Source organism: Rhinolophus sinicus, linkage group LG01, assembly GCF_036562045.2.
Source record: "Rhinolophus sinicus isolate RSC01 linkage group LG01, ASM3656204v1, whole genome shotgun sequence".
Classification (NCBI taxonomy): domain Eukaryota; kingdom Metazoa; phylum Chordata; class Mammalia; order Chiroptera; family Rhinolophidae; genus Rhinolophus; species Rhinolophus sinicus.
This window is the reverse complement of record NC_133751.1, coordinates 84,061,651-84,086,083: the sequence shown is the minus strand read 5'-3', so window position 1 is coordinate 84,086,083 and position 24,433 is coordinate 84,061,651. Positions and strand designations below refer to the sequence as shown.

The 24,433-nt window shown below is 35.1% G+C and overlaps 2 protein-coding genes across 7 annotated transcripts in view; one reads left to right on the top strand and one right to left on the bottom strand.

The window, feature by feature from the left end:
- ARL13B (ARF like GTPase 13B) overlaps positions 1-24,433 on the top strand; it is a 65,742-nt gene that overhangs the window by 19,749 nt on the left and 21,560 nt on the right. For 3 of the 5 annotated variants that reach the window (XM_019755540.2, XM_019755541.2, XM_019755539.2), the window contains exon 3: positions 561-810. The exons of the other annotated variants lie outside the window; for them this stretch is intronic. In XM_019755540.2, coding sequence (XP_019611099.1) covers positions 561-810 — 250 coding nt within the window. The remainder of the gene's footprint in view (positions 1-560; positions 811-24,433) is intronic. 5 annotated transcript variants of the gene reach the window in all.
- STX19 (syntaxin 19) lies at positions 9,862-23,032 on the bottom strand. Of its 2 annotated transcripts, XM_074333216.1 has the most exons (3): positions 22,826-23,032; positions 11,229-11,304; positions 9,862-10,791 (listed from the first exon to the last, which is right to left on the bottom strand). In XM_074333216.1, the coding sequence occupies exons 2-3, from the start codon at positions 11,279-11,281 to the stop codon at positions 9,894-9,896; spliced, it is 951 nt and encodes a 316-aa protein (XP_074189317.1). In that variant the 5' UTR covers positions 11,282-11,304; positions 22,826-23,032; the 3' UTR covers positions 9,862-9,893. The 2 variants fall into 2 exon arrangements, with proteins under 2 accessions (XP_074189317.1, XP_019611101.2); XM_019755542.2 differs by lacking the exon at positions 11,229-11,304.

Below are 24,433 nucleotides of genomic sequence, written 5' to 3'. Positions count from 1 at the left end.
AATCTACTCTTTATATTTGTAAGTTGCCCTCACAGTCTCTTTATTCCAATTATAGCTTGAATTCAGTTAATTAAAAAACAGTGGTCCTACTCTTTGTAGCTTCTCCCATTCATCAGTTCTTTTAAGCTGTTGTCTAGATGTTCAGATTGTCTTTATAACTCCGCAGAGAATGTAATGGTCCCTAGGGATGTCTGTGGTGTTGTTGAAGGGTTGAAATTTTTGTTTGTAACTTGGTGAGTCAAAAGCCTTAAAGGCAAAAGTTCATTTATTTATTCATTCTACAGACACTTATTAAGTAACTTGTTACATGGTAGGCATTATTCTAGGAGCTGGGGTTATAGCAATAAAAACAGAGAAATTCCTATCTGCATGGAGTGTAAATTGTGGTTTGATATTTTATAGTATCCACTCTGCTTAGATGTAATGTTTATTGTATAAGAAAAGAATAAACATTCCATTTAATATTAATATCTGATACTTTTTATGGCATTTAAGTTGTGAAGTTAAATTATTACTCATTTAGAGTCTAAACATTGTTTCTTTTATATCATTTGAAACAGAGTATCCTGAAGATGTAGCTCCAACTGTTGGATTTTCCAAAATTGACCTCAGACAAGGAAAGTTTGAAATCACCATCTTTGACTTGGGAGGTGGAAAAAGAATTCGGGGAATCTGGAAGAATTACTATGCTGAGTCCTATGGGGTAATATTTGTTGTGGATTCCAGTGATGAAGAGAGAATGGAAGAGACAAAAGAGACAATGTCAGAAGTGCTAAGACATCCTAGGATATCAGGGAAGCCTATATTGGTGTAAGTATCGTTGGGGTCGTTGTAAACGTAGAGGCAGTGGCATTAGCCAGTGAAGAAATTTACCTAAGTTACAAAATACTGACTAAGCTAAAATAGTCATACTCTAGTGTAATAAAATGTATGTAATTAACTAGGAGTTGTCAATACACTGGGGCCTTGTTATAATGCTATCCATGGGGATTAAGGGTTGGGGCTGTGTTACGAGGAAGCCTTGTAACTAGATCTCCTGGGTATTGAAATATAAACTTTTTATTGGATAATTTACCTTTTATCAAATTTTGCATTTTAAATGGTTTGTGAACAATGTTCTAGAATGTTTTTCAAATGTTTCCTCCTTTAATAACTAATTGGTTTTGCCATTCTCCTTTTTTTCTTGAAGAGTATTCTTGTTTAAAAGTTATTTAAATGGTTTATTCTTCTAATGCCACATTGATTTCTCAATATTTACTTCTATAGTTCCAAATTAAACATGTGATCTGTTACTTAGTCACGTGTTTACATCATGTTGTCTAGCTGCCTAAACCTTTTTTTGAAAACTAAGTGGCAAAGGACTTTTGCATTACCAGCCCTCATTGTATTTCCTCACAGTAAACACCAGATGGCGCTATAACTGTGACATAGTCCAGTGAAAGTACTTTGCTGTTAATATCGGAGTAAGTTGAAAGTGTGTCCTTGTCGTCTTGTCCATTTGCTCTCATTCTTGTGATTCATTACTAAGGATTAAAACAAACAAATGTGGTTAAATGAGAAATTGTAAGCAGAGTTTCTCAGTGGTCCACAATAGTAAACGAACATTTTAAAATGAGGAAGTTTGGAAGTTCTGATTACAAAATGTAAAACTTCATTGTATCATTTATTGGTAAAGCTTTTACTGTTTAATTTTTACACATAACCAGTTAGAGAAGTTACTTGATTTATATAATCAATCTCACCTTTTTGAATCTGAAGGAAACTTTAATAGACATACACAAAGAGTGAACTTTGTTGAAGCCCATAGGCTAAATTAGTCTCTACAGATGTTTAAGCAGAAAACCAGTGACTTCTAAAGTAAAAAGTGTTAATGACTGATATTCTTTTGTAAAGTAATTATGTATGCTTCTTTTAAACCTAATAGTCATTAATTGAATTTATGCTTTTATTTCATGCATTTATTTATTTATGCATGTGTGAATCCAGCAAATATTTATTGAGCATCCACTATGTGCCAAGAATCATTCTGGTGATGGGGATACATTTGGCAACAAAAACAATAAAAGTCCACATATGACCTCAGAAACCCATATTCTAGGGGGTGAGACACACAATTAATGTAATAAATACATTATGTCATACATTAGGTGATAAGCATGTTGAAAAACAAAGCAGGTAAAAGAAGATTGGGAATCTGATGGTGATGGTGGTGAAAGGGGCATGTATGTTACTTTTATAATCAGGATAAACATAGTAGTTGTTATGGAGAAGATAATATTGGGGGTGAGAGTCAGTCATGCAGATGTATGTGGAAAAGCCCCAAGGCCAGGGCATGCAGTTCATAAGTGACTCCAGTGATTACTGAGTTATCAAATGACTTCAGCAAGATTATCTGCTGCTTTCAGTTCTTTTGCCTCTTTCAGCTAGTAAATTTCCAGAATAGAAACAAAACAAAACAAAAAATCCACAACTAGGGTGATTGCTTCACCATTACCATTTCATAGTCAGATCTCACAAAGACATGAGAATTATGGATGGTATAATATGTTTGTGACGTATAGAAAGGTTTGCCATGTGATCAGTTTTTCTCAAGGGAGTTGGAGTTTTACAGCATAAAATTTTTATTAATAAAGGTAAACTGCCTTTTGAAATGAATGTGCTTCAAGAATATACAAAATGTGCAAAAAAAATATTCGTATTAAATTAAGAAGATATACCAAAGAATGAGTTTTAAAAAAATTATCGACCTACCATGCAGAGCAAACCACTTCTAACAGTTTGATGAATTTCCTGTGCATATTTTTGTAAAACATGTAATGCATGAATTGATCATATAATACATAAAACTTTGTAGCCCACCCTTTTTATGTTTATAAATTCCTCTTGAACATATACCCAAATGCCATATTTGGAAGTTCTCCTGTTTACCTTTTCCTTTCTGACCTACAATTAATTTTTATTGATGTTACTGTCTGAGTATCATTTGAATCTCTTTACAACTCTATTTCCTTTGGTGTTACCTCCTTTCATCCCCTTTTCACTCCCCCTGTCTTACTGATACCATTTCCCCGAAAATAAGACCTAGCCGGACAATCAGCTCTAATGCGTCTTTTGGAGCAAAAAATTAATATAAGGCCCAGTATTATATTATATTTAATTACATTAATTATATTTATTATATACATTATATTATACCCGGCCTTATATTATAGTAAAATAAGACTGGGTCTTATAGTATTAATTAAAACACGGTAGCAGCTGTCTCCTAAGGAGTCTTCCTCCCTGCCAGCAGTCTTGCTTATCCCCCAAGCTGTCCTCTACATTCCTACCAGGAGCTCTTTTCTTTATTTGATAGTTTTCAAATTACAAAGCAGGTATATGCTTTAACAAGTGAAATAATGCAAGAATATATAAAGAATATGAGCATTCTTTCTAAACTGCAAGTTGCATCATTGTACTTCTCCTTCTCTGCTTAAAGTCCTTCAGGTTGCCTTTATAGCTCCATGCAGCTAGGAAATTCTGTATTTTAACTGATATAACTCTAGCACCTAATTAGATATGGCGTTGAAAAGTCCACTGTACAGTAAGTGGGAAGGGCTTCCAGGAAAACCCTACTAAGCTCAGTGCTGGGGGCTGGTGGGTTGTGACATACAGGGAGGGTCCGTGAAGCAGGAGACAGTCTGCAGTCCTCCTGGTTGCACACAGCTGCTTGCTTCCTGCCCACAGACATGGACTTCTCAACTGCAAAATCCAATTCCCATCTTGTCTGAGCCTAATTAGTTGATTTAGCTCCTACCAAGCCTCTCAGAACTCACTTAAATACCTAGATAACTTTCTTTGCCCACTGTCTAGTAAGCAAATAGAGAACAACCACAGAACTCTGAGAAGATTCAGTGATTCAACAGGAGGAAATAAACCTGAATAATTAGAACCTTGTGTATAATCACAGAATCACAGATCGGGAGAGCCAGAGTCATTCATGCTATGGGAAGCAGAGGGGATGGCCGCAGGAGCAGGCCCCGGACCATCGCTGCCCCTGCCTCACTTACTTCTGCATACTAGCACCCCAGCCTGACAGCATATGTCACTGCGAATGAAGCCCCAGCCAAATGTCACTTGATGTCACAGACTTGAGGGTTCTCTTGAAAGATCAGAATTGTACAACATCACTAGGTTTCTGTGTTTTATTAGCTCAGAAGCTCTGTTTGGCAGTGTTATAGCATTTACCATTTAATCTGTGTAATATTTTAATTAAAATCTCTGAAATTAGTGGTGAAAAGTTAAACTGTGCATTTAGACAGAAGACGAAGATTCTAGAACCTAGATTCTAAAAGCTAGTGTGAATTTGTTTATGATCTTGGCAAGTCAGTTTACTTCTTTGGACTTAGTGACTGAATGTCTCTGCTATAATAAAAGTAGCTGTCAGATATTGGAATTCTGCATTTGTATTCAGCTGTATATAATAATGTGAACTATACTGTAGCTATCCAAAATCCATTTTGGTAAAAAGGTAAAAGTGATTTGTATTCCTTCTAAAGAGCAAAAATAGATGCCATGCAAACATTTTGCTCTGTCTGTAATCATGTTCACCTGTTTGTTTACCTAGAAAGTCTTTTTTCTCTCATATCTACTATAGAGATTACCTTTACTCTGATTCACTAAGGTATGAATTATGTTATCTACCCTCACACGCCCCTCACTCTTGCTTTAACCATTTATAACTTAATGTAAAACCTAAAACTAGATACTGTTGACAGATAAAGACCTTTCCAAGAGAAAAAGTAACAACTTTCGCAGTTACTTACAGCACTGAAATCAGCAGTAACCCCAAATTTGAAGCTCAACATCCACATAGAAATGTTCCATTAATAACACAAGGCCCTATCAGCAGATTATCTACAGGAAGAACTGAGTTGGGAGGTATTTTAAACATCTGAACCTACTGAAATTGTCAGCAGCGCAAGGTTACACTGCTGTAAAAAGGCGCATGCTTTTTCTACGTCTCCCCTCTCCAGTAGAGTCTTGAAAGTTGGCCTTAGAGAAATAGTAAATTACCCTCCTTTTTTGTGGTTGAATCTCCTAATATGTATCATTGGAATAACTCTGGAGACCCACAGGCTAAAGTGTCCTCCCAGAATAATAACAATTCTGCTTGTGTTAGCACACTTGAACTCTTGGAATGGTGCCACTTTCTCATTACGGACTGCCTGCTTTTTTGTGGAGTTATATGACCTAACTAAACTTTTGGCTGAACCTTACAAATTGGATGCTTCACAACAAAACTGGTAAATATAGAGGAGTTTCACTCAAGGAAGAACACAGTATCTCTGATACGACCTTACTAGGTGTTATGAACATTTTAATAAAAGAGTTTTTCGACCTGGAGTTCTCTGCACTATGGGGGGCCTCCCAGGACCCTATGAAATCACATATACAATTCTGAGTGCATGTGCATTTTTCTTGGGACCACATCCTAGCTCTCGTCAAATTCTGAAAGCATTTGATGGCCAAAAAGGTTAAAAACCGTCACACTGAGTTTCCATATTAGGAGAAACAACAACCAAACTTTTATTACTTTTTCAATATGGGATATTTGTCTCTGACCTTTATGCTTACTTGACTCATCTTCTAGACAATATTACAGGAAAATGTTAGTTTGCAAGCTTTTTTAAAATCATATTCTTTATTGTAAGTGTCCAGAAGAAGTTAACTAGGTTATGGATTTTCCTAATACTTTCATTAGAATTTGAGTAAAATGTATTTTTACTAAGTTAGACCTTTAAATAATAAATAGGAGAACCTGGGTCCTTTTTAGAATGCTGGAAATCTGTAAATATGGAAGTATGGATGACCTTTGTCACTGAATCACTTGATTCTTCGGCATAGTGGTGAGTCCTTTAATTTACTATTTTTACCATCTGAATCCCCTACTTGCTGTATTTATAGCGTCTGTTGACTTCAGGTTTCTCTTCTTTCAATGGAAACTTGCCAAGCTGTCATCTTCATAAACCTTATTTAGTCATATTGACTCACCTCCAAACTTCTTGCTGAGGGGCTTCCTTTTGTCTCCAGCGGCATCCAGCATCACTCAGAACAGCTGTAGTTCACAGTAAAGCTTTGCAGCTGGTTGGCTTCCTAGGTAATTTATGCACAAGGAGCCTACAGGGGTCCCCATCTTTCCCTTCCCACCCCAACACACTCTATTTAAAAACAAAACGACAAAAACTTGTTGGTTGCCAGCACCACGTCGTCTAGAGCACACTTGCATCAGCGCCACCCCAGCCCCCTGACCGTGAGAGGGTAGGGCCAAGGATGCCTCCGGCTTCATTCTCAGGTTTTCCCCGTCATTCTGATGCACAGCAAAACTTGAACTGGTAGGGGAAAGTGTGGGCTTTTAGTCAGGCCGTGGGTAGCTCACGTAATCTTTCTGAGCTGCTGTGTCTCTACTTGTATGTACGGATTTTAATATCTATGTTGTAATGCAAACAAATTCCAAATAATGTGTTTAAAGCATCTCGTGCGGTATTTTACTAGTGTTATATAAATGTAATGGTGGGTGTAAATGGTTATTGATGATATGTTGTGCCCAGATGGAGATGAATTCGGAAATCCAATTTTAAGGTGTCTCATATGAATTCAGGCTGCATGAAGTTTTTGGTTGCAGAAAATAATATTGTTTAGTGGGTAAGAATATGCGCCCAAGTGCTCATATTACTTTTTATTATTTTTAATATTGCGTACTTTCAGAACCAGTAGATGACTAATCTTGTGCTTCCAATGCTTAAGCATATTTTTACATTGAGGCAGTAATTTTGAGGAAAAAATTACTACTAAGTGTGCCCACTAAGTGTGTGAATAAAATATACAGAACGTTCAGGAACTAATTAGTTAAATATCATGTTATTTTTGTTGCTTAGTTTAGGATGATGCTATGATTTTAAAGTATAAAAATGAAAATTGTATGCGATACAGTGCTTTGAAAATTCCTGTGCTGAAGACTTCCTTTAAAAGCCCTATGTACAGATATAAATGCTAATAGAAAATTATTATTTTATAAATCCATCTGGATATAATTATGGTAATGAGTATTATATATTACTTAATATTCTTAATTTTCATGATAAGCAATTTAGGAACAATTGTAAACAAGTGTTGGTAAGGTAATAGATAAAAGGATATAGCACAACTTTAGAAGGAACAGAAGAAATATGTCACCACCTGTTTAGCTGGGGAGTTTATCATCAGCTTTAAATTTATCTTTTTTATAATGTTTCTTAGACAGTTGAAGCTGACATGTGAAATATCTTTTTTTTCCCCAGTAATACTTGATAACTGACACAGTGTAAGGCTCTTCAATTTCCTTATATTGTATAAATTAAAAAATATTTTATAGTGTTAGGAGTATATGTATGTATATTTTTGTTCTCCCTTAGTCCCACTGTGCTTTCAGTTAATAATTTTGCCTCAGTTTGAGGAAACAGAAACTGTCACATAAGAACGCTCTCATTTTCCCACTACCAAATTTGCTCAACTATCTGCTTTTATCCCTAAACCTTGCCTGCCTTCCTATATATGGAAGAATTATTTCTGCTTCTATCCAAGGCCAGCTTCTCCATTTGGACTCCAGATCCCACCCCTTTCTACTTTTCCGTGTTATCCCTTTTCTTTATCAAGAGTTTCTCTCTCTCTCTGGATCATTTCCATCAGCAGAATGTGCTATTGTGTTTCTTAACTTTAAATATTACAGAATCCTTGGACTCTGCATTGACTCTCCAGCTGTTGACTCCTTTTTGTTGTCCTCTATTCAGACTCCTGGAAAGAATCATCTCTAGTGGCTATTGTAATTCTTCCTGTCACATCCGTTCCCCAGTGTACTCCACTTGTACTTCCATCTCTACATACAATTCCTTGAAACTGTTCTTGTTGAAATCAACAAATTATCTCCTTGTTGCCAAATCCACTGTCACTTGGCCGTTCTTATTCGACCTTAAATTGACAGTTTTCTCAACTTTGTTCTTCTTAAACACTTCTTCTGCATTGTAGCACAGTTTTTTGTTTTCCTCCTACGTCACTGATGGTTCCTTCTCAGCCTCCTTTATTGACTCCTGTTCTACTTTAAGTCTAAATTCTGGAATGTTCCAGGCTCTTTTCTGGGCTTTCAGTGTTTCACTATATCTACATACTTTTCAGGTGACTTTTCTGTCTTTTCCCATCTCAGTAAATGGCAATATCACCCAATCAGTATCCAGTAGTTTCTAGCTCTTAAATCTGTCACAAGTTAGTTTCTTTTTTTTTTTTTTTCATCACCACTCTTTAGTAGTTAAGAGCTGGGTCTGGAATCATACTGCCTGGATTCAAATCCTGATCCTCTATATACAGTTTCTGTGACCTGGGACAGGTTACTTAACCTTGCTGTATCTTAGTGTTCTTGTTGGTAAACTTGTAAAATTATTAGAACAATGCCGGGACAAAGCAAGTACTTTATTAATCTGGATATTAGTACTGCTACTACCGCCTTCATTGCCATCCTAGCCCAAGCCTCCATTATTTCCTACTGGGACTACTGCATTAACCTTTAATTGTTTTCTATACCTGTTTCCTTGTCCTCTACTCAGCTGCCCCCAATCTGTTCTAATCCACTTTCCATACAGGACACAGAATGATTTTTCTCAAATATAAAGTATACATTAACCCCAGACCAAAAACAGTCTGAGGGCTTTGCATTGATATTATTTGCAGTAAACTTCAGACTTACATGCCTTATAAAACCTTAACTCTACCCCTGCTGACCTTTCTTAACTTCATCTCTTACTTTACTGCTCTTACCACCATGATAACAGCTGTACTGGTCATTTTTCTTTGAACGGAGTAAATTATACCCTCTTCAGGGTCTTCCTCCCATATGTATCCTGTGCCTGGAATGTACTGTCCTGTGTCATCATTCAGGTCTTCACTTAATATTACCTTTCAGAGAGGCCTTCACTGACCACCCAACCAAAGTAGCCACGCTGATGGTCTCTATCTCATCAGACCCTGATTTTTAAGTCTCCGTCAAGAACTTAACATGTCCTAATATTTGTATTGGTTATCTGTTTTCTCCACTAGAATGTGAGTTACAAATCTCTGTCTTTTTATGAGTTCAAACTATACCCCTAGCCCATCGTTAGTTCAGTGCCTGGCTTCATAACAGAGTGATGGAGAGACTTTCGAGAATAGAATACTGCCTTTATTTTTGCTTTATTTGCCAACCCTCCTGATCTGCAATACTGTGACCTGATTGGACCCAAGTTCAGGAAAACAGTGCCTTAGTTTGCCTTCTTAAGTCTTAAACTAGATTCAGCTCCCAGTTACCAACCAGACTCTTCATCAAGTACATAGTTGAATTTTATCAGGATTTGTTGACCACTGACTTACCTCACCTATCTGAGCATGGAAGATTTGATATGGCTTCTGGTTTAATCTTGCTTGAATATAGCACCCTTTGAAGTCTTGTTTTATACAATTCTTAACTATGAAAATACTCTCAAATGAGCCAAAAGGATTGTTTAAGTACTTGTCACTTATTGACATTCATCTTATAAAGGCATAAGAAATTACAAAATTACAATACAGCTTGACATCTGATCAGAAACTTAAGATCATTCATCTCATTTTTAGTAGTTAACCTGTGGGTTTAAAGCTAAATATACTTTTTCAGTTTAGCAAATGAGGACTTGTTTTATGTCACTGGCTTCAGAAGTTTCTGTAATTCTAGCAGGTAAGGGCTAATGGGTAAAATTATAACTTAATCGTGATAAAAGGTATGTGAATGGATCTGTGAAATGAAGAAAAACAAGATACTGAAATACGGGATACCCTTCATTCTAAAGCTGGAAAAATTTCCAAAATAGTCTTTATTTTGAGCCACAGCATGGACAACACCAACAACACAGGACCCTGCAAGGATTTCTTTTTCTGTATTTTACAGCTAGTCCAAATTTCTCCTTAGTAGTGTTTACATACTCTTTTGTACCATTCACTATCATTTCAATATTATTGATGCTTTCTCCTTGTTCTTCTACTAAAAGAGATATCTGAACGAAAAGCACCCTTAAATCGTTGATTTGGTTCTCCAAATTAACAAGTTCCTTGTGCCTCTGTTCTATCTCTGAGAGTTGTGCTTTAGTAATACTGCTTTCTGTAAGCAAGCTTTCATTAAAAACTTCCCATTTCCCTTGATGAAGCATGTCATTCACTTCTTCTTCAGACACTTCTTTTCCCGCAACTTCAAGCTGACGGAAAATGAATGTCTTGCACTTCTCTTGCTTTGTTGCTATTGTGTCATTGTACGCAAACATAGTTTGCTGGAAATGGTGGAACATCGCAGCGTGCTGAGACTTCAGTATCCTGGTAACCACTGATGATGGACCATTTTCAGCCTCTGATTTTGTAATGTCTTTTCCTAAATTATCCAAACCTCTATTAATGTGTTCTGCTTGGGCTTTTATCTCCTTTGTAATGCTAGACTCTCTCTTAAGTAGACTAAACCTTCTCATTGAAGCCGCCAAGCTCTTCTGTTGCTGCCCAAATTTTTGAACAGCATCTGTCAAATCATTAATACTCTCCTGTAGTTTTTGGATTTCATGGAGGTATCTCTCAGCTACCGGCTCTCTTTCATAAATAACGGCTTGCTGCAGAATCATTCCTTTTTCCTCTGCTTCTGTAGTTGACACATGCCTGTTTCTAGAGAGTTCGATTTCCTTTGTTCGTTGCTTTAGTTCTTGAAGTCGGTCCTTCATCTTCCCTTTCCTCCTAAGAAGCAAAAATGATTGTGTTGAACAAAGAAGCAGTTGGCTTCACATAGCTATATTTAGCAGTTGGCTAAATTTGCTACATTTATCTCCCAGGAAAAATCCTCCTAGTTTTCTGGAAAGATGTTAAAAAATTAGGAAAATCAATAAGATTTCCTCATAAAGATGGTGAAAATAGGGAAAGTAATGTATAATAATTTGTAAGTCACTGTGCATAATGCAGGGCTACTTTGAGTCCCATTCAGTTAAGTAGCTGAGAAAGCAGTGATATGTAGATAGACAGTTGCCCGCAAATAAATTTTTGTGCCATGATACTGCCACATAACAACAGATTTTTCTTGGTATAGACAGATATATCTTAGAATGAAAGATTTGACTTGCCCATATCTTTAACTTTCACAATTAAAAGGGTACTCAGGGGGTAGCCAGTTAGCTCACTTGGTTAGAGCGTAGTGCTTGTGGCAGCAGGGTTGCCAGTTCGGTTCCGGCATGGGTCACTGGGAGCTGCGCCCTCCTTTAAAAAAAAAAAAAAAAAAGTACTCCCAAAGTACCCCATTACCAAATATACTGTTCCCAGTTAATTGGATCTATGTAGTGTTAACAACAAACTCATTTTGCTATATGATTGCTATTTGCAATATGCAAAATTTAGTTAAAACCTGTACAGTGACAGGGCAGATTTCATATGAGAGCTTTAAGCAACAATGTTGAATTTATCTTAAAATGTCTGAGTCTTCCAGATTAACACATTATTTGACATAGCTTTGTTTTCTTATCTGTTGCATACACGTGAAAACATATTCTTGATCTGATTATACCAATTTCTGAGTCTTAACATTTCTCTGCAAAGACATTTTGAGTGTATTAGAACAAAATGTATATTAAGTGATATTTTTTACAAACATGAGAATATATTTATATAAAACCGTATTTAGGGAGTGCTGATAACACTGACATTTTCACATCTTGTGTTGGTAGTTAGCCATAGACTCAAATTGATGTACATCATTTGTATGTAGTGATGTATATATAATGATATGCATATAAATCTAAGATGAAATGGCTAAAAATCTTTGTGAATAAAATAATTTTTCACAGAGCATCTTGACTCTAGAAAGGCATTTAAGAATGTCTTTCATGAAATTTTTGCAGCTAAGAAGACGCTGTTAAGGGAGTTACGAGTAGCTCATTGACACATAATATCAGTATCAATAAAAGAAAAATGTCTCTAATGTTATATATGGGACCCAGTGTTTGATAAGTTTATGCAACTATTTTTATCAGTGATTTGGATGTTGTCTTAGAAGGCATGCTTATTAAATATGTTGGTGGCACAAAATTTGGAGAGGTCTTTATTTTGTTGAAGTACAGAGTTGGGATTCAAATACTAAAATAACATGGAACACTGTTCAAAAGTAACAAAAATATGTTTTACCAGGGTAGATGTAAAATATTGTACAAGTTGTTTAGAAAACACCTTCACATGTATAAAATTGAAGGCCCTTGCATTCATAGCCGTGCTTATGAAAATTACGAGAGTTTCTAGTTAATCACAAGCTTTCTATCAGAATAGTCATTCTTCCATGAATAATAGTGTAATGTCTAGATTGAATAAGAAAGGTGTTTGTTCCACGGACTCTATGCCAGTCAAAGCAAATGGGAGAGGGATTATGTTAAATTCTAAGCGTGCTATTTTGAGATGAAAATTTATAAATTAGGAATTTCCAAACTTAAGGAAAGGATGAGATTGGAAGACCATTAGTATATGGAGAATTTTTGAAAAGAAACGTGGAAATATTTGTCCTGCAAAAGAGAAGATGTAGGGAATATCTACAACTGTTTTCTAAGATGTGTAGGTCTGGGTATGTGAAAGGAATTAGACTTACTTGGAATTAACTCCAAAGGGCAGTGGGTGGAAATTATAAGGAGAGAGGTTTAATTTAGTATAAAGAAGACTCTTCAAACAAGTAGAACTATCCCAAGATGGAAGGAACTAGTTATTTCAGGAGGTAATAAGCTTGCTATCACTGGAGATGTTCTTTAATGATGACCCAGTCAAGGATATTGTAGAAAATGTAGAAAATGCATTGCATAAATGTTAAACCATTTGTTGTCTGCTGTCTGTCCCCACCCCCAGATAAGCTCCATGAGGGCAAGAATATTTATTCATTCTGGAATTACCTGCACCTTGATGAGTCTGATATTTATTCAAGTTCTGATACTGAACTCTTGATATCTCATGATTTCTTGAGTATTTAATATGTGCCAGGCACTATTTTAAGTGTGTTGTACAAGTATGTTCTTTTAAGAACTTAGAATTAGTGTTATTATCTCTATTTTGTAATAATGGTATTAAAACTTGAGCTTATATAGCTAAGTTAGCAGCTCATGATAGAGTTGGGATTCAAATCCAGGCAGTCTAGTTGGAAGGACTCTGCAATAAAGCCTTTTTCAGTGGTGTCAGGTGCTCTGTAGCGATCAATCAGATGGGTTGTGAGAAGAGGCAATTAGGTAAGTGAAGTAGTTGGGAAAGAAGCCAGAGCACAAGGAGTAAGACCATGAAATCTGTTTTTAATGGAAAAAGTTTTTTTAAAGCTATTAACAGTTTATTCAGAAACATTTGCTATGCACCTGTATTACTGAGCATTTTAAGTACTGACTGGAAAAATTTCAGAGCAAGTTTTTGTTGCCTATAATGCTCTTATAGTTATCTGCTCATTATTTTAAATATTTTCAAAAACCTTAATTCAAGTAGCTTAAATTGTTTTATTTCACCATTGATTTGCTATATTAAAAGTTAAAAAAAAAAAATAAGTTGCAGCCTGTGCAATTTATTCAAATAAGAGACTTCTAAGTTTGGGAGGGATTTCATCCCCTATCTCTCCCCACCATTTTATTTTCTGTATTCCACCTTACTTGCAAGGAATAATTTCTGTACCTTAGGAATAGAACTGACCAAAGCTACTGGTTTACTAAGATCTGTGGGGAAGACGGTAAGTTACAATATTAAGCCTGGAAATTTTGTGAAGGGAAGATTAGTTAAGGAGGAATATAAGCAGGCAATGTAGATAGCAAAGTAAATGAATATAAAGCACTTAGTAGTTATTGATCAATATATTGGACATGTCTTCTAGGAGTGTATTTCTTGGCGTTTGTCCTTACAAGTAGTAAATAAGCAAAATAGAGGAACTATGTATAATGGTATGTGAGCAAACTACCACTAAATCACTAAAAAGTAATTTTAATTGAGAAGGTTTTGGTACTAGAGCAATCAAATGTGCGGAAAGTTTGACATTCTTATTTTGTATATCCTTTTCCTTTTTTAAAAACTATAAGTTAATTTATGAGTAAAAATAATTGTGCATATGAAGTTATTTATAATTAGTTAATTGTAATTAACCTAATATAAGCCTTAATATAAAAATCCAGATTTTAAGAGATAAGTTGGAAAGATTTTCAGCTTTATAAAGTAATTTAATTTTCAATGTTTTGTGGTCACATTTTATCACTCAAGATATGCTTGACTATGCCACAAGCATAATATTTATGTAATATCCAGTCATAAAAGCTTGGTGCATTAAAACAACAAAGATGTATTTCTTGCTCACACTTCATGTCCATGTTGGTTTGGCAAGGGCTCTGTTTCCCATCTTGGTCACTCAGAGACCTAAGCTCCACCTTTCTGAATACGGTAAGTCTCCAAGGTCCTGGAAGTACTGGAGAGTCTCTCACAGACATTAAAATTCTGCAGCCCTGAAATGATGCATTTTTGTGTTTGTTTTTTTCCCCTTACAACTCCACGACCAACTGGAGGAGGGTGGCAGTAATACGTAGTCCTTCCTTGTTCCCCAAAGGAGAGGTGAACATGGCTTCTTCCACATCCATTGCATATTTTAATTTGATTCCAGAAAGAACCTTTAGAGGTTAACCAATCAATTTCCTCATTCTTATTGGGAAGTTGAGAATCAGAAAGGTTAAATGTCTTACTCAGAGCTTGTCAGTAGTAGCACTGGTATAATAATGCAAGCTTCCTGGTTGCTAGACCAGTGATTTTTCCACTGTGAAATATATAATATAAATTTCTTAGAACATATATATTACATAAAGTTAGGATCATCTATATGCTCTTTTGTATTTATTATTTTATTAAATATTTGATGATTATGCTGATAACATATTTAGAGACACCTGAAATCATTGGGAAGTGATCGTAGCAACTTTTTCTCATGTGGCAACTTTGTGAAAGCAGAATTACCACCCGTGATTTATTATATACCTCTGATAAAGACTCACCTTTTTTCCAGTGTAGTGGGAGGTGATGCAAGTCAGGTTAGCTTAATGATTTACCTTGAATAGCTCCCGACTGTTCTTTGTTTGGTTTAGTGTTATTTATCACTTCCTTACCTATATGCTCTCCGTGGTATTACTATATTGATGCTGAAAATAAATTTCTCCAAAAACTGTTTAAGATGTCATGTCACTTTTGATATAGCCATAAGCTTTTTCTTTTTTCAACTGGCTCTTTTTAACTGGTTTTTTATTTTCCTCAAAGTAATAATCTACACAGTTTAAGAAGTCCTATCATTTCAAGGCTTATGAAGATAAACAACCAACCCCTGCCTGCCCCATCACATGTCATTTTCAGTTTCCAGTTCCCAAAGGGAGTCATTTTTAGTTTCTCAGATATACATGTTGCTTTTAAACTCCGTATTTCTAGGTAATTTGCTTATGTAGTTGTTTCTGCTTTTTCAGTTTTAAAAGTTATATTGAATCTCTGCTATGAAAGATGTGGCTTTAACTTTTTCTTACAACACCATCCTTCCCTTAATTTTTACCTCTCAACATACATGTAGTTACATCATAATTTTTGGTTAATCAATATTCTGTGTTTATATTATTATGACTACCCAAATACTATATTCCAGAGTCATGTAAGGTAATATGGTTATATTTCCTTCCTCAAATAAGTGTTTTCAGTGTTTCTAAGCCAGTTCAGTGGATAGAGCTAGGAAATATACACTTTTTTTTTTTTTTTAATACTTTTATTTTAAGACAGCTTTTTTTTTTTAAAGGGTTTCTTTCTTTTTTTTTTAAAGATTTTATTGGGGAAGGGGAACAGGACTTTATTGGGGAACAGTGTGTACTTCCAGGTCTTTTTTTCCAAGTCAAGTTGTTGTCCTTTCAGTCTTAGTTGTGGAGGGCACAGCTCAGCTCCAGGTCCAGTTGCCATTTTCTACTTGCAGGGGGCACAGCCCACCATCCCTTGCGGGAGTTGAACCGGCAACCTTGTGGTTGAGAGGACGTACTCCAACCAACTGAGCCATCCGTGAGCTCAGCTGCAGCTCAGTTCAAGGTGCCGTGTTCAATCTTAGTTGCAGGGGGCGCTGCCCACCATCCCTCACGGGATTCGAGGAATCAAACTGGCAAACTTGTGGTTGAGAGCCCACTGGCCCATGTGGGAATCGAACCGGCAGCCTTCGGAGTTAGGAGCATGCAGCTTTAACCACCTGAGACACCGGGCCGGCCCCTGAGAAAGCTTTTCATTGATGTATTTACACATATAGAGAAAGTACCCAAAACATAAGTGTATAATTTGATGATTTTTCACAAGTGAGCACACCCGTATAATTACCAAACATGAAGAACCATTTAACTTTTTAATTTTTTTGAAATTATTAATTACCTAAGTTTTTTAGTTGCTTCATTTTATACACGTGCGTCACTAATTCATTCTAAATTCTTAAATGTAACTGAAAATATCGTCTTAATATATTTAAGTATAATAGGTACTCTGTTTCTTTTATTTCGTTTTATTTATCTTTTGAGGCTTCTTTCCTGAGGCTTTTTTCCTGTGATCTGATTTACCAAATAGCTGTTGGGATTTTTTTTCTCCTTTCTTGTGTATTATCTTCTCCTGATCCCTGGTTCCTCATATCTATTCCTGGATTCCTGGTTTAGCTCCTTGATTTGGGGGCATACCATAGCTTCCTTTCAAAATATAAATGTGGTAAAAACTTGGATTTCTGAAAATGTGTCTATTCTATCCTTACATCTAAATGATGTATTTTCTGTGGATATAATTCTTACTTTAACATTATTATATATTCCCTTAGAATTTTGAAAATTTTGCTGTATTTTCTCCTAACTGCCTTTGTTGCCCTTGAGAAAACTGCCATCTGATTCCTGATGTTTTGTGAAACATTTTTTAAAATTTTATTTCATGAAACTCTTGGTGTTTTCTGTTTATTCCTGGTGTTCTGAAATTTCACACTTATATACTTGGGGTAAGTCTTTTTGCATTATTTGTTAAACATTTAGTAGCTCTTTTCAATCTGAAAATTCATGTATTTAGGATTGTTTTGGCGGGGCGAGGGGAGAGGAGTCTAATTTTTTAAAGAACTTCATCTCCATTTTTTTGGTAAGTTTTTCTTTGAAATTCCCCTTATTTGGATGGTGACTTTCTTAATTACTCCCTAATTTTCCTAGTGTCTGAAAGATAAAGTGACTTGTCAGAGACCATACAACTAAAAAGTGGCAGAGCCTACATTCAGATATAAATCTATCTGATGTACATTTATTAATTTTTCTCTATTCCATAGTGATTAAAGGAGACTATCCTAGTGAAACATACTACAAATGAAGTTGATCTGTATCAAATACTGTATTATGTTATTATTATAAATACTATGTTTAAAAGAAAATGTTCCAGGGCCGGCCCGGTGGCTCAGGCGGTTAGAGCTCCATGCTCCTAACTCCGAAGGCTGCCGGTTCGATTCCCACATGGGCCAGTGGGCTCTCAACCACAGGGTTGCCAGTTCAGTTCCTCCAGTCCTGCGAGGGATGGTGGGCTCCGCCCCCGCAACTAAGATTGAACACAGCACCTTGAGCTGAGCTGCCGCTGAACTCCCAGATGGCTCAGTTGGTTGGAGTGCATCCTCTCAACCACAAGGTTGCCGGTTCGACTCCCACAAGGGATGGTGGGCTGTGCCCCCTGCAACTAAAAAAACGGCAACTGGACCTGGAGCTGAGCTGTGCCCTCCACAACTAAGACTGAAAGGACAACAACTTGAAGCTGAACGGCACCCACAACTAAGATTGAAAGGACAACAACTTGACTTGGAATAAAAGGCCTGGAAGTACACACTGTTCCCCAATAAAGTCCTGTTCCCCTTCCCCAATAAAATCTTTTAAAAAAAAAAAAGAAAAAAGAAAAACGTTCGTGCAGGAAGTAATATAGCATATCAGATCTAAAATGATTATGTTATTTGCAGCTTTATTAGGATCTTTAATATAATCAAACCAAATTGAGCACTTTACAGTTGAGAAGAAAAAAAGGAATTAGTTCTGATCTCATAGACCCATGTCACAGAAAGTCTAAGAAATTTTGAATCCTATCCTTGGCACCATGTGAAGATTGGGATTCTTATCTTTTCTTCTGCTTTAGCTCATAGTCATAGGCTGAGGTAAGATAGATAAAGTGAGGTATACTTCATTCCTATTTATGTACAGATTTCTGTTTCCTGTTCTTGTACTAACCTGTTACTATGAATTCTTATAGCTACAAAGTATATATAACAGATATGCTGTTGCACTATTTTATTTTAACTGATTTGCATTCCTGATAACTTGGGAGAAGGAAAAGAGCAATATTATTGGAGATTCAGATGAGAAATGGGAGGGATCAAAACAAAACTTTTTTTTTTAATTCATGAGAATTAAGTCTTTTCTAATACTTATGAGGTGTGATTAAACAATACGGTGAATGTTTAAATAATAAAAAATATTACAGTAAAAAACACGTTGCCATTAATCCCCCTCAAAATAATTCCCCTCGCTTCTAACACACTCATCCTGTTGTTCTTGCTACTTGAAGCAGTTCTGGAAGTCCTCTTTCCTGGGTGCCTTTAGTTGTGCTGTCATGGCTGCCTCGATGTCCTGAATCAATTCAAAACATTTACTTTTCATGGTCATTTTGACTTTAGGGAAGAGCCAGAAGTTGCACAGTGCCAGATCCGGTGAATAAGGTAGATGAGGACATATCATAATGTTTTTATTTGTCAGAAATTGGTATACCAGAAGGAATGTGTGACATGGAGCCTTTTCACTGTGATCAATAAATACTGTGAATGCTGCTGCCAAGTGCCATCCCAGGGAAAGGCAGCGGTGTATTGAACCTTAGTAAATGAGTGACAATTTTCAACTTGTTCAGTGCAGTCAGTTGGGTGTGAGCTACGGTTGGAGAATATGTGTGCTAAGTGTGCTGTAAATCATCCTCCATCATGACAAGACTCCGTGTCACACATTGCTTTTGGTATATGGCAATTTTTCTCAAAGAAAAACATTACGGTGTGTCCTCATCCACCTTATTTACCGGAGCTGGCACCTTGTGACTTCTGGCTCTTCCCCAAAGTCAGAATGATTTAGGACATCGAGGTAGCCATGACAGCACAACTAAAGACACTCATGAAAGAGGACTTCCAGAACTGTTTCAGAAGTGGCAGGAATGATGGGATAAGTGTGTTTGAATTAAGGGAGAATATTTTAAGGGGGATTAATGGCAATGTGTCCTTTACTGTAATATTTTTTTTATTTAAATATTCACCATATGTTTTGATCACACTTCATATATAATGGCTAGAAACACTTAATAAACTTTAAATCTCACAGTTTTCAAGAATTGCAGTGTCTCCAAATTTCTCTTTGGTAGCATGACTTGGAACAAATCCTGAAACAATCCCCTCTAACATTTTTTTGACTGGATAGTTTTTCTTTTTAATTAGAAATAAATGATCAATTCTGTCAAAAGCCTTTTTTTTTTTTTTTTCTGAAGCATCATAGTTTAATTTTTTTTTTTTCTTTTAAGACATGGAATATTTCAAATTGATACTGTGGCACAGTAAACCTTTGCAAAATGCTTCAGTAAGGTGAATTTTACTGTCCCTGATTTTGGAAACCAAGATATTTGACTCTGACCCTTGTAAAGGTTGTCTTTTCCTGGGTTCCTGTCCATGGAAGAACTCTTTCCTGAAGGAGCACCATACTTTCCTATTTGAATAAAAGGTACTTTAAGGAACTTCAAAATACATTGATACATATTTTGCACTCATTAATCTTAATAAATTTACTAGAAATAAAAAAATGAATATTCTGAATCTTTTTTTGTATGTTACTGATATTACAGGGGAAACAGATTTCCTTTCAGTGCTATATACATCATAACATGCATGGTGTTTATATAACATCAACTTTAAATATTATACTGTGTCCGTCTTGGTTTATGGATCCTATTCATTTATTTCTTTTTGACTATTTAAAGTATATTTATGTTAAAGATCATTTACATTATTAGGTTATTTCTGGATTCTGAGGAATAAATGTATGTGCTTGTTGTAGCCAGCAACTGTTTTGCTTGGTGGTGAGCAAGTGGATTTCATGAACTTTGAAAGTAGTTTGTCTTCAATGGGAAATTATACAAGAATGGCTGCAGTGTCCTGTGTTGTGGATACATTCTTACCCCGCCTTTGTGGTTGTCACTACTAGGGTCCCATGGAGTTTGCCTATTGTATCCCAGGGAGTATAAATATGGGCCTGATTTTTCTGGAGTGATTTTTATTACCTTAATGGATACCTCACTTCTTGTTGTAATCCTGGTCAAGCCAACAGAGATTTTCCTGTCTCTGTATACAGACTACATTCAATTTTTTTCTAGTTCACTACTTCATCTAGGAAACTCAGTTTTAGTTCCCTATTATGCACAAACCCTAAACCCCAGCTTCTAGTGGCTCATGGAGTTGTTTTAATTCCTACTCTCTACTTGGGCTATGACTGTGTTCTCTCTTCATTTCTGGCACTGGGAAATTTCCCTTTCTTTAAATGTATGATGTGGTTTTAGCATTTGTCTTTTTTCTTAAGATTATAGCAAACACTTCCGTATGTAAAAGAGGGAGGCATTTCTGTTCTGTGCATCTTCACTGAAGGTCAGGTGCTTATCTTTACAGAGTTAACATTGTTCAGAATGTTCCCCAAATTCTTGTTCATCTCTGCAGAAATTGACTTAATATAGATACTCAGGTGCACTTACATGCTGTATATTAATTGCATTTTCTAGTAGTTGCATACTCATAACATTATAACTCTTTCCAATTTACATGCTTAATCATATATCTTCATAAATAGAATATTAGGCAAAGTGAGACATCTAAGCATATTAGAATTTAAAAGTTGTAAGAGATGAAGTTCATGAAGGCATAAAATATTAAGTTCATAGTTGTTAAATCACTTAATTGCTTAGGCTAGGTGAAATTGATGAGACTACCATTTTACACAATCTGTTCTGTGCCTTAAATTTATTTTCTTAATCTTGGAATAATTCTATTCAAATATGAATCATCTTTCAGCAAGTTTAATTTACTGCATTGCTATACAGTTTTGAATTCTTCTGTCAATAACTGACTATATCTTTGAGGTTGAACATGATATTTGCAAAAAAAAAAGAACACTGATTTTTAAATATGGTAACTGACTTTGACAATTTGTTCTGGGAAACAGAAAAATAAACTTGTATGACTCAAATAAAAGTTTCTCCACCCTATTACAAACAGGGGACAGTCCCAGGAACAGAAACATGAATAAAAATTACCTATGCTTTGAGAAATACACCATGATAGATACTTTATAGATTTAAAGTTTTTTTTGTGTGTGTTTTTTTTAAGTTAGGTATATTCTTTCTATAGTTACATACTGATTAAATAAAGTATTTCAAGAAATATAACCAGTTCTTATCCAACTTAAAATGGAGTATTCTTTTGCTTTTATGTGTGACGACAGCTTGCAACATTTCCCTAGTTCAAAGTGAAAGGAGCTATTATTGGAATAGTCACCTCTTACTAGGAATAGTCACCTCTTACTGAGGAAAACAAACAAAAAAATACTGCAGGTTGCATATATTTTCTCTAAGTTTAAATTATCTGATTTTTTTTGTAATGCAGTCTTTCGGGACCTTTTTTTTCCTACATTGTATTTAATTTAAATAAATTAATTGTGCACTGACTAGTTTAATGTAACAAATAAGATCATTTTTGTTTCAATATTAAGACTGCTGTCATTTTGAACTCACACCTGATTAAAGTACATTGTACATACATAAGATAATTTTGTATTAAATTTACAACTGCATAGCCATGAAGATAATGAGTTATAGGTATTACATAGCTCACTTTCAAGTCCACCCTTAAAACACTTATTAAAAGCCATTATTATTTTGATTTGAAATGGGTTATTAAATTCTAACATGGTAACAATTATAAAATAACTTTAAAGAAATATTAGAAAATAAACATGTTTTGGTTAAGCCTCTATATATTGCTTAATTTTGAAAGTATCAGACCTATCTATCTACTCATATGTTGCATTTAAATGATGCTGACTTAAATTTTTAAAACTATCAAGTCAAATATAATATATTAAATTTTATAATTACGTACTTTTAATACACTAGCTAAAACATTGAAAAAGTGAGTACTTTGATATTTTACAGTAGTCCTTTTACAAGAAGATTATTTTCTTATTTCCTTAAATTAATTTTAAATGATTCTGGGAAACAACAATGAAGAAATTAAGACTTCCTAGAAAACTATCTTAAGTTTTTAAAGGTTGTATGTGTCAAATTTGGGCATAAACTTCTTTTCAGAATTAAATGTTAAAGTGTTCTTTAAAGCAAGCACGATATGACTAATTTAGTCAGTCTATAAAAGAAAGAATTTTAAGTTGTTCTTTTTAAAGGATCTTTCTAGTGTTTTCGAAACGAGAAGCTATTTTATAAAGGACTTAAAAGAAAGTTAATATTTATTATAGTGTCCTAAACCCAAATCCCGTTCAGTTTATCAATACTATATATGAGCAGATCAGCTGCCTATAGCCTGGTTCAAATCTGAGTAAAACAAATTTAATTTTCTGTTGAGCTATTTTTAAATATGGATTTCAGGCTGTTGATGTCTCTGACATTAAAAATACAAAAAGGCATGTGGTTTATTTACCTTTGTCTTGTTCCTTTTGTTGCTTTTCCACCTGCGGTGTTCGTGTCCTGCCTTTGAGAGAAAAACTGAGTTTCATCTGTTAACGTTTTGATCAAATTGTTTAAGTCTCTATCTTATACTTCACAGGCAATTTCTGTAAGGTTTCCATGTAGTTAATGTAATTGAAAGCCAAATAATGAAGCCAAATAAGTTAGAGATAAAGTTGTCCTTTTGCTGTTAATATCAAATGAGAAGAACAAATTGCTTACTTCACACCTGGAGAATCCGGTTCTGCCTGTTAACTGCCCTTTCTTTAGATTAAAGGAAGCTCATTTCCATTGGAGCTAGCTGGTAACAGGAAGTCCTTGTTAAACTGCCTGCATAGAGTGTTCGGCGCAGGTTCTGCAATTCTAATCCTGTATTATATATATAAAAGGTTGGTTTGTATTTAAATAGACATTTGTTTTCTTTCGGTATCAAAACTTGCTAAATATACAGAACTTGGAATAAATAGGAATGGAAAGAAACTTGGTGTAAAGGCTATTTGTTCCATTTACTTTATTATGATTGCTTTCTATGCTATTTTAGGAAATTCCAAGAGCTTAACTCATAAAATCATTGAATTTCAGAACTACAACCGCCAGGAAAGAGCTCCTGTCTTTAAACCTTTCACACCACTTTTGTTTTTACTATATCTATTTTTATTATTTAAAATAAGTTTCTTCCATAGTTTTCAATATAAAAAATTAAGTTGTGCAGCAATATATCTTATGGTGTTTACTATATCAATATAATAATTCAAAATTAATTTTACCAAAGAGAAATTATTTGGGGAAAACTTAGAAATGAAATGTCTCTCACAACACTAAATTTCCTTACTCTCCCTTTTTGTCTGCCTGATTTTTGTGATTTAAAGGTTAGAGGAGGACCATTGCTAGCATATCTATCAAAATAACATTTGCATTTATTCTTTGATTTAGCAGTCCCACTTCCTGGAATGTGTTCCCAAAATAAGAAGTAACTCCTTTACACACTTACTGTTCACAGTACTCTTTGTAAAAACAAAACACTGGGAACAACCACTGAAGTGGGCAGTGTGGGCCTGGCTGAATAAATGATGAAACAGCCGTACAAAGAGCATTTTGCTCATTCATAGAGGATATAGTAATAAAGGAGATTTCTTTACACAGCTTCAGGGTAATTTTAGGATTTACGGTTAAAAAAAAAATGGACTAGAGTGTGTATAGCTAGTTTTTGAAGAAGAACCCCCCACCCCAAGGCAATAGGGGTCTTTAAAATACCATTTCATCCATATACATAGTTATATTTTCAAAAAGAAATAATGGGAAGAAAAACTAATGAAAATGGTTACTTTGTAGGAAAATGGATAGAATAGAGAGAGGAGAAGGGATGGAGATGGAAAACAGTTCTTTCTGATTATACTTTGTTTTTATAACTTTGAATTTGGAACCACATGAATGTTTTAAAAATTAAACCTTAAAAATAAAACTATCTCTAAAAAGCAAAAACAGCCTGAAACAAATGAACTTTGCTATATATCTAGATGGTGGCATAACCACACAGAGAAGGATTATTTCAAGTAATTTTAAAACTCAATATTTTGACTAT

Excerpts from the sequence above, each read along its gene's own strand:
- STX19 (XM_074333216.1), bottom strand. The coding sequence starts at position 11,281 with ATGCCGGAACCGAACTGGCAACCCTGCTGCCACAAGCACTACGCTCTA. Across the intron at positions 10,792-11,228 it reads AAGCACTACGCTCTAACCAA|GAGGAAAGGGAAGATGAAGG; the intron begins GTGAGCTAACTG and ends TTTGCTTCTTAG.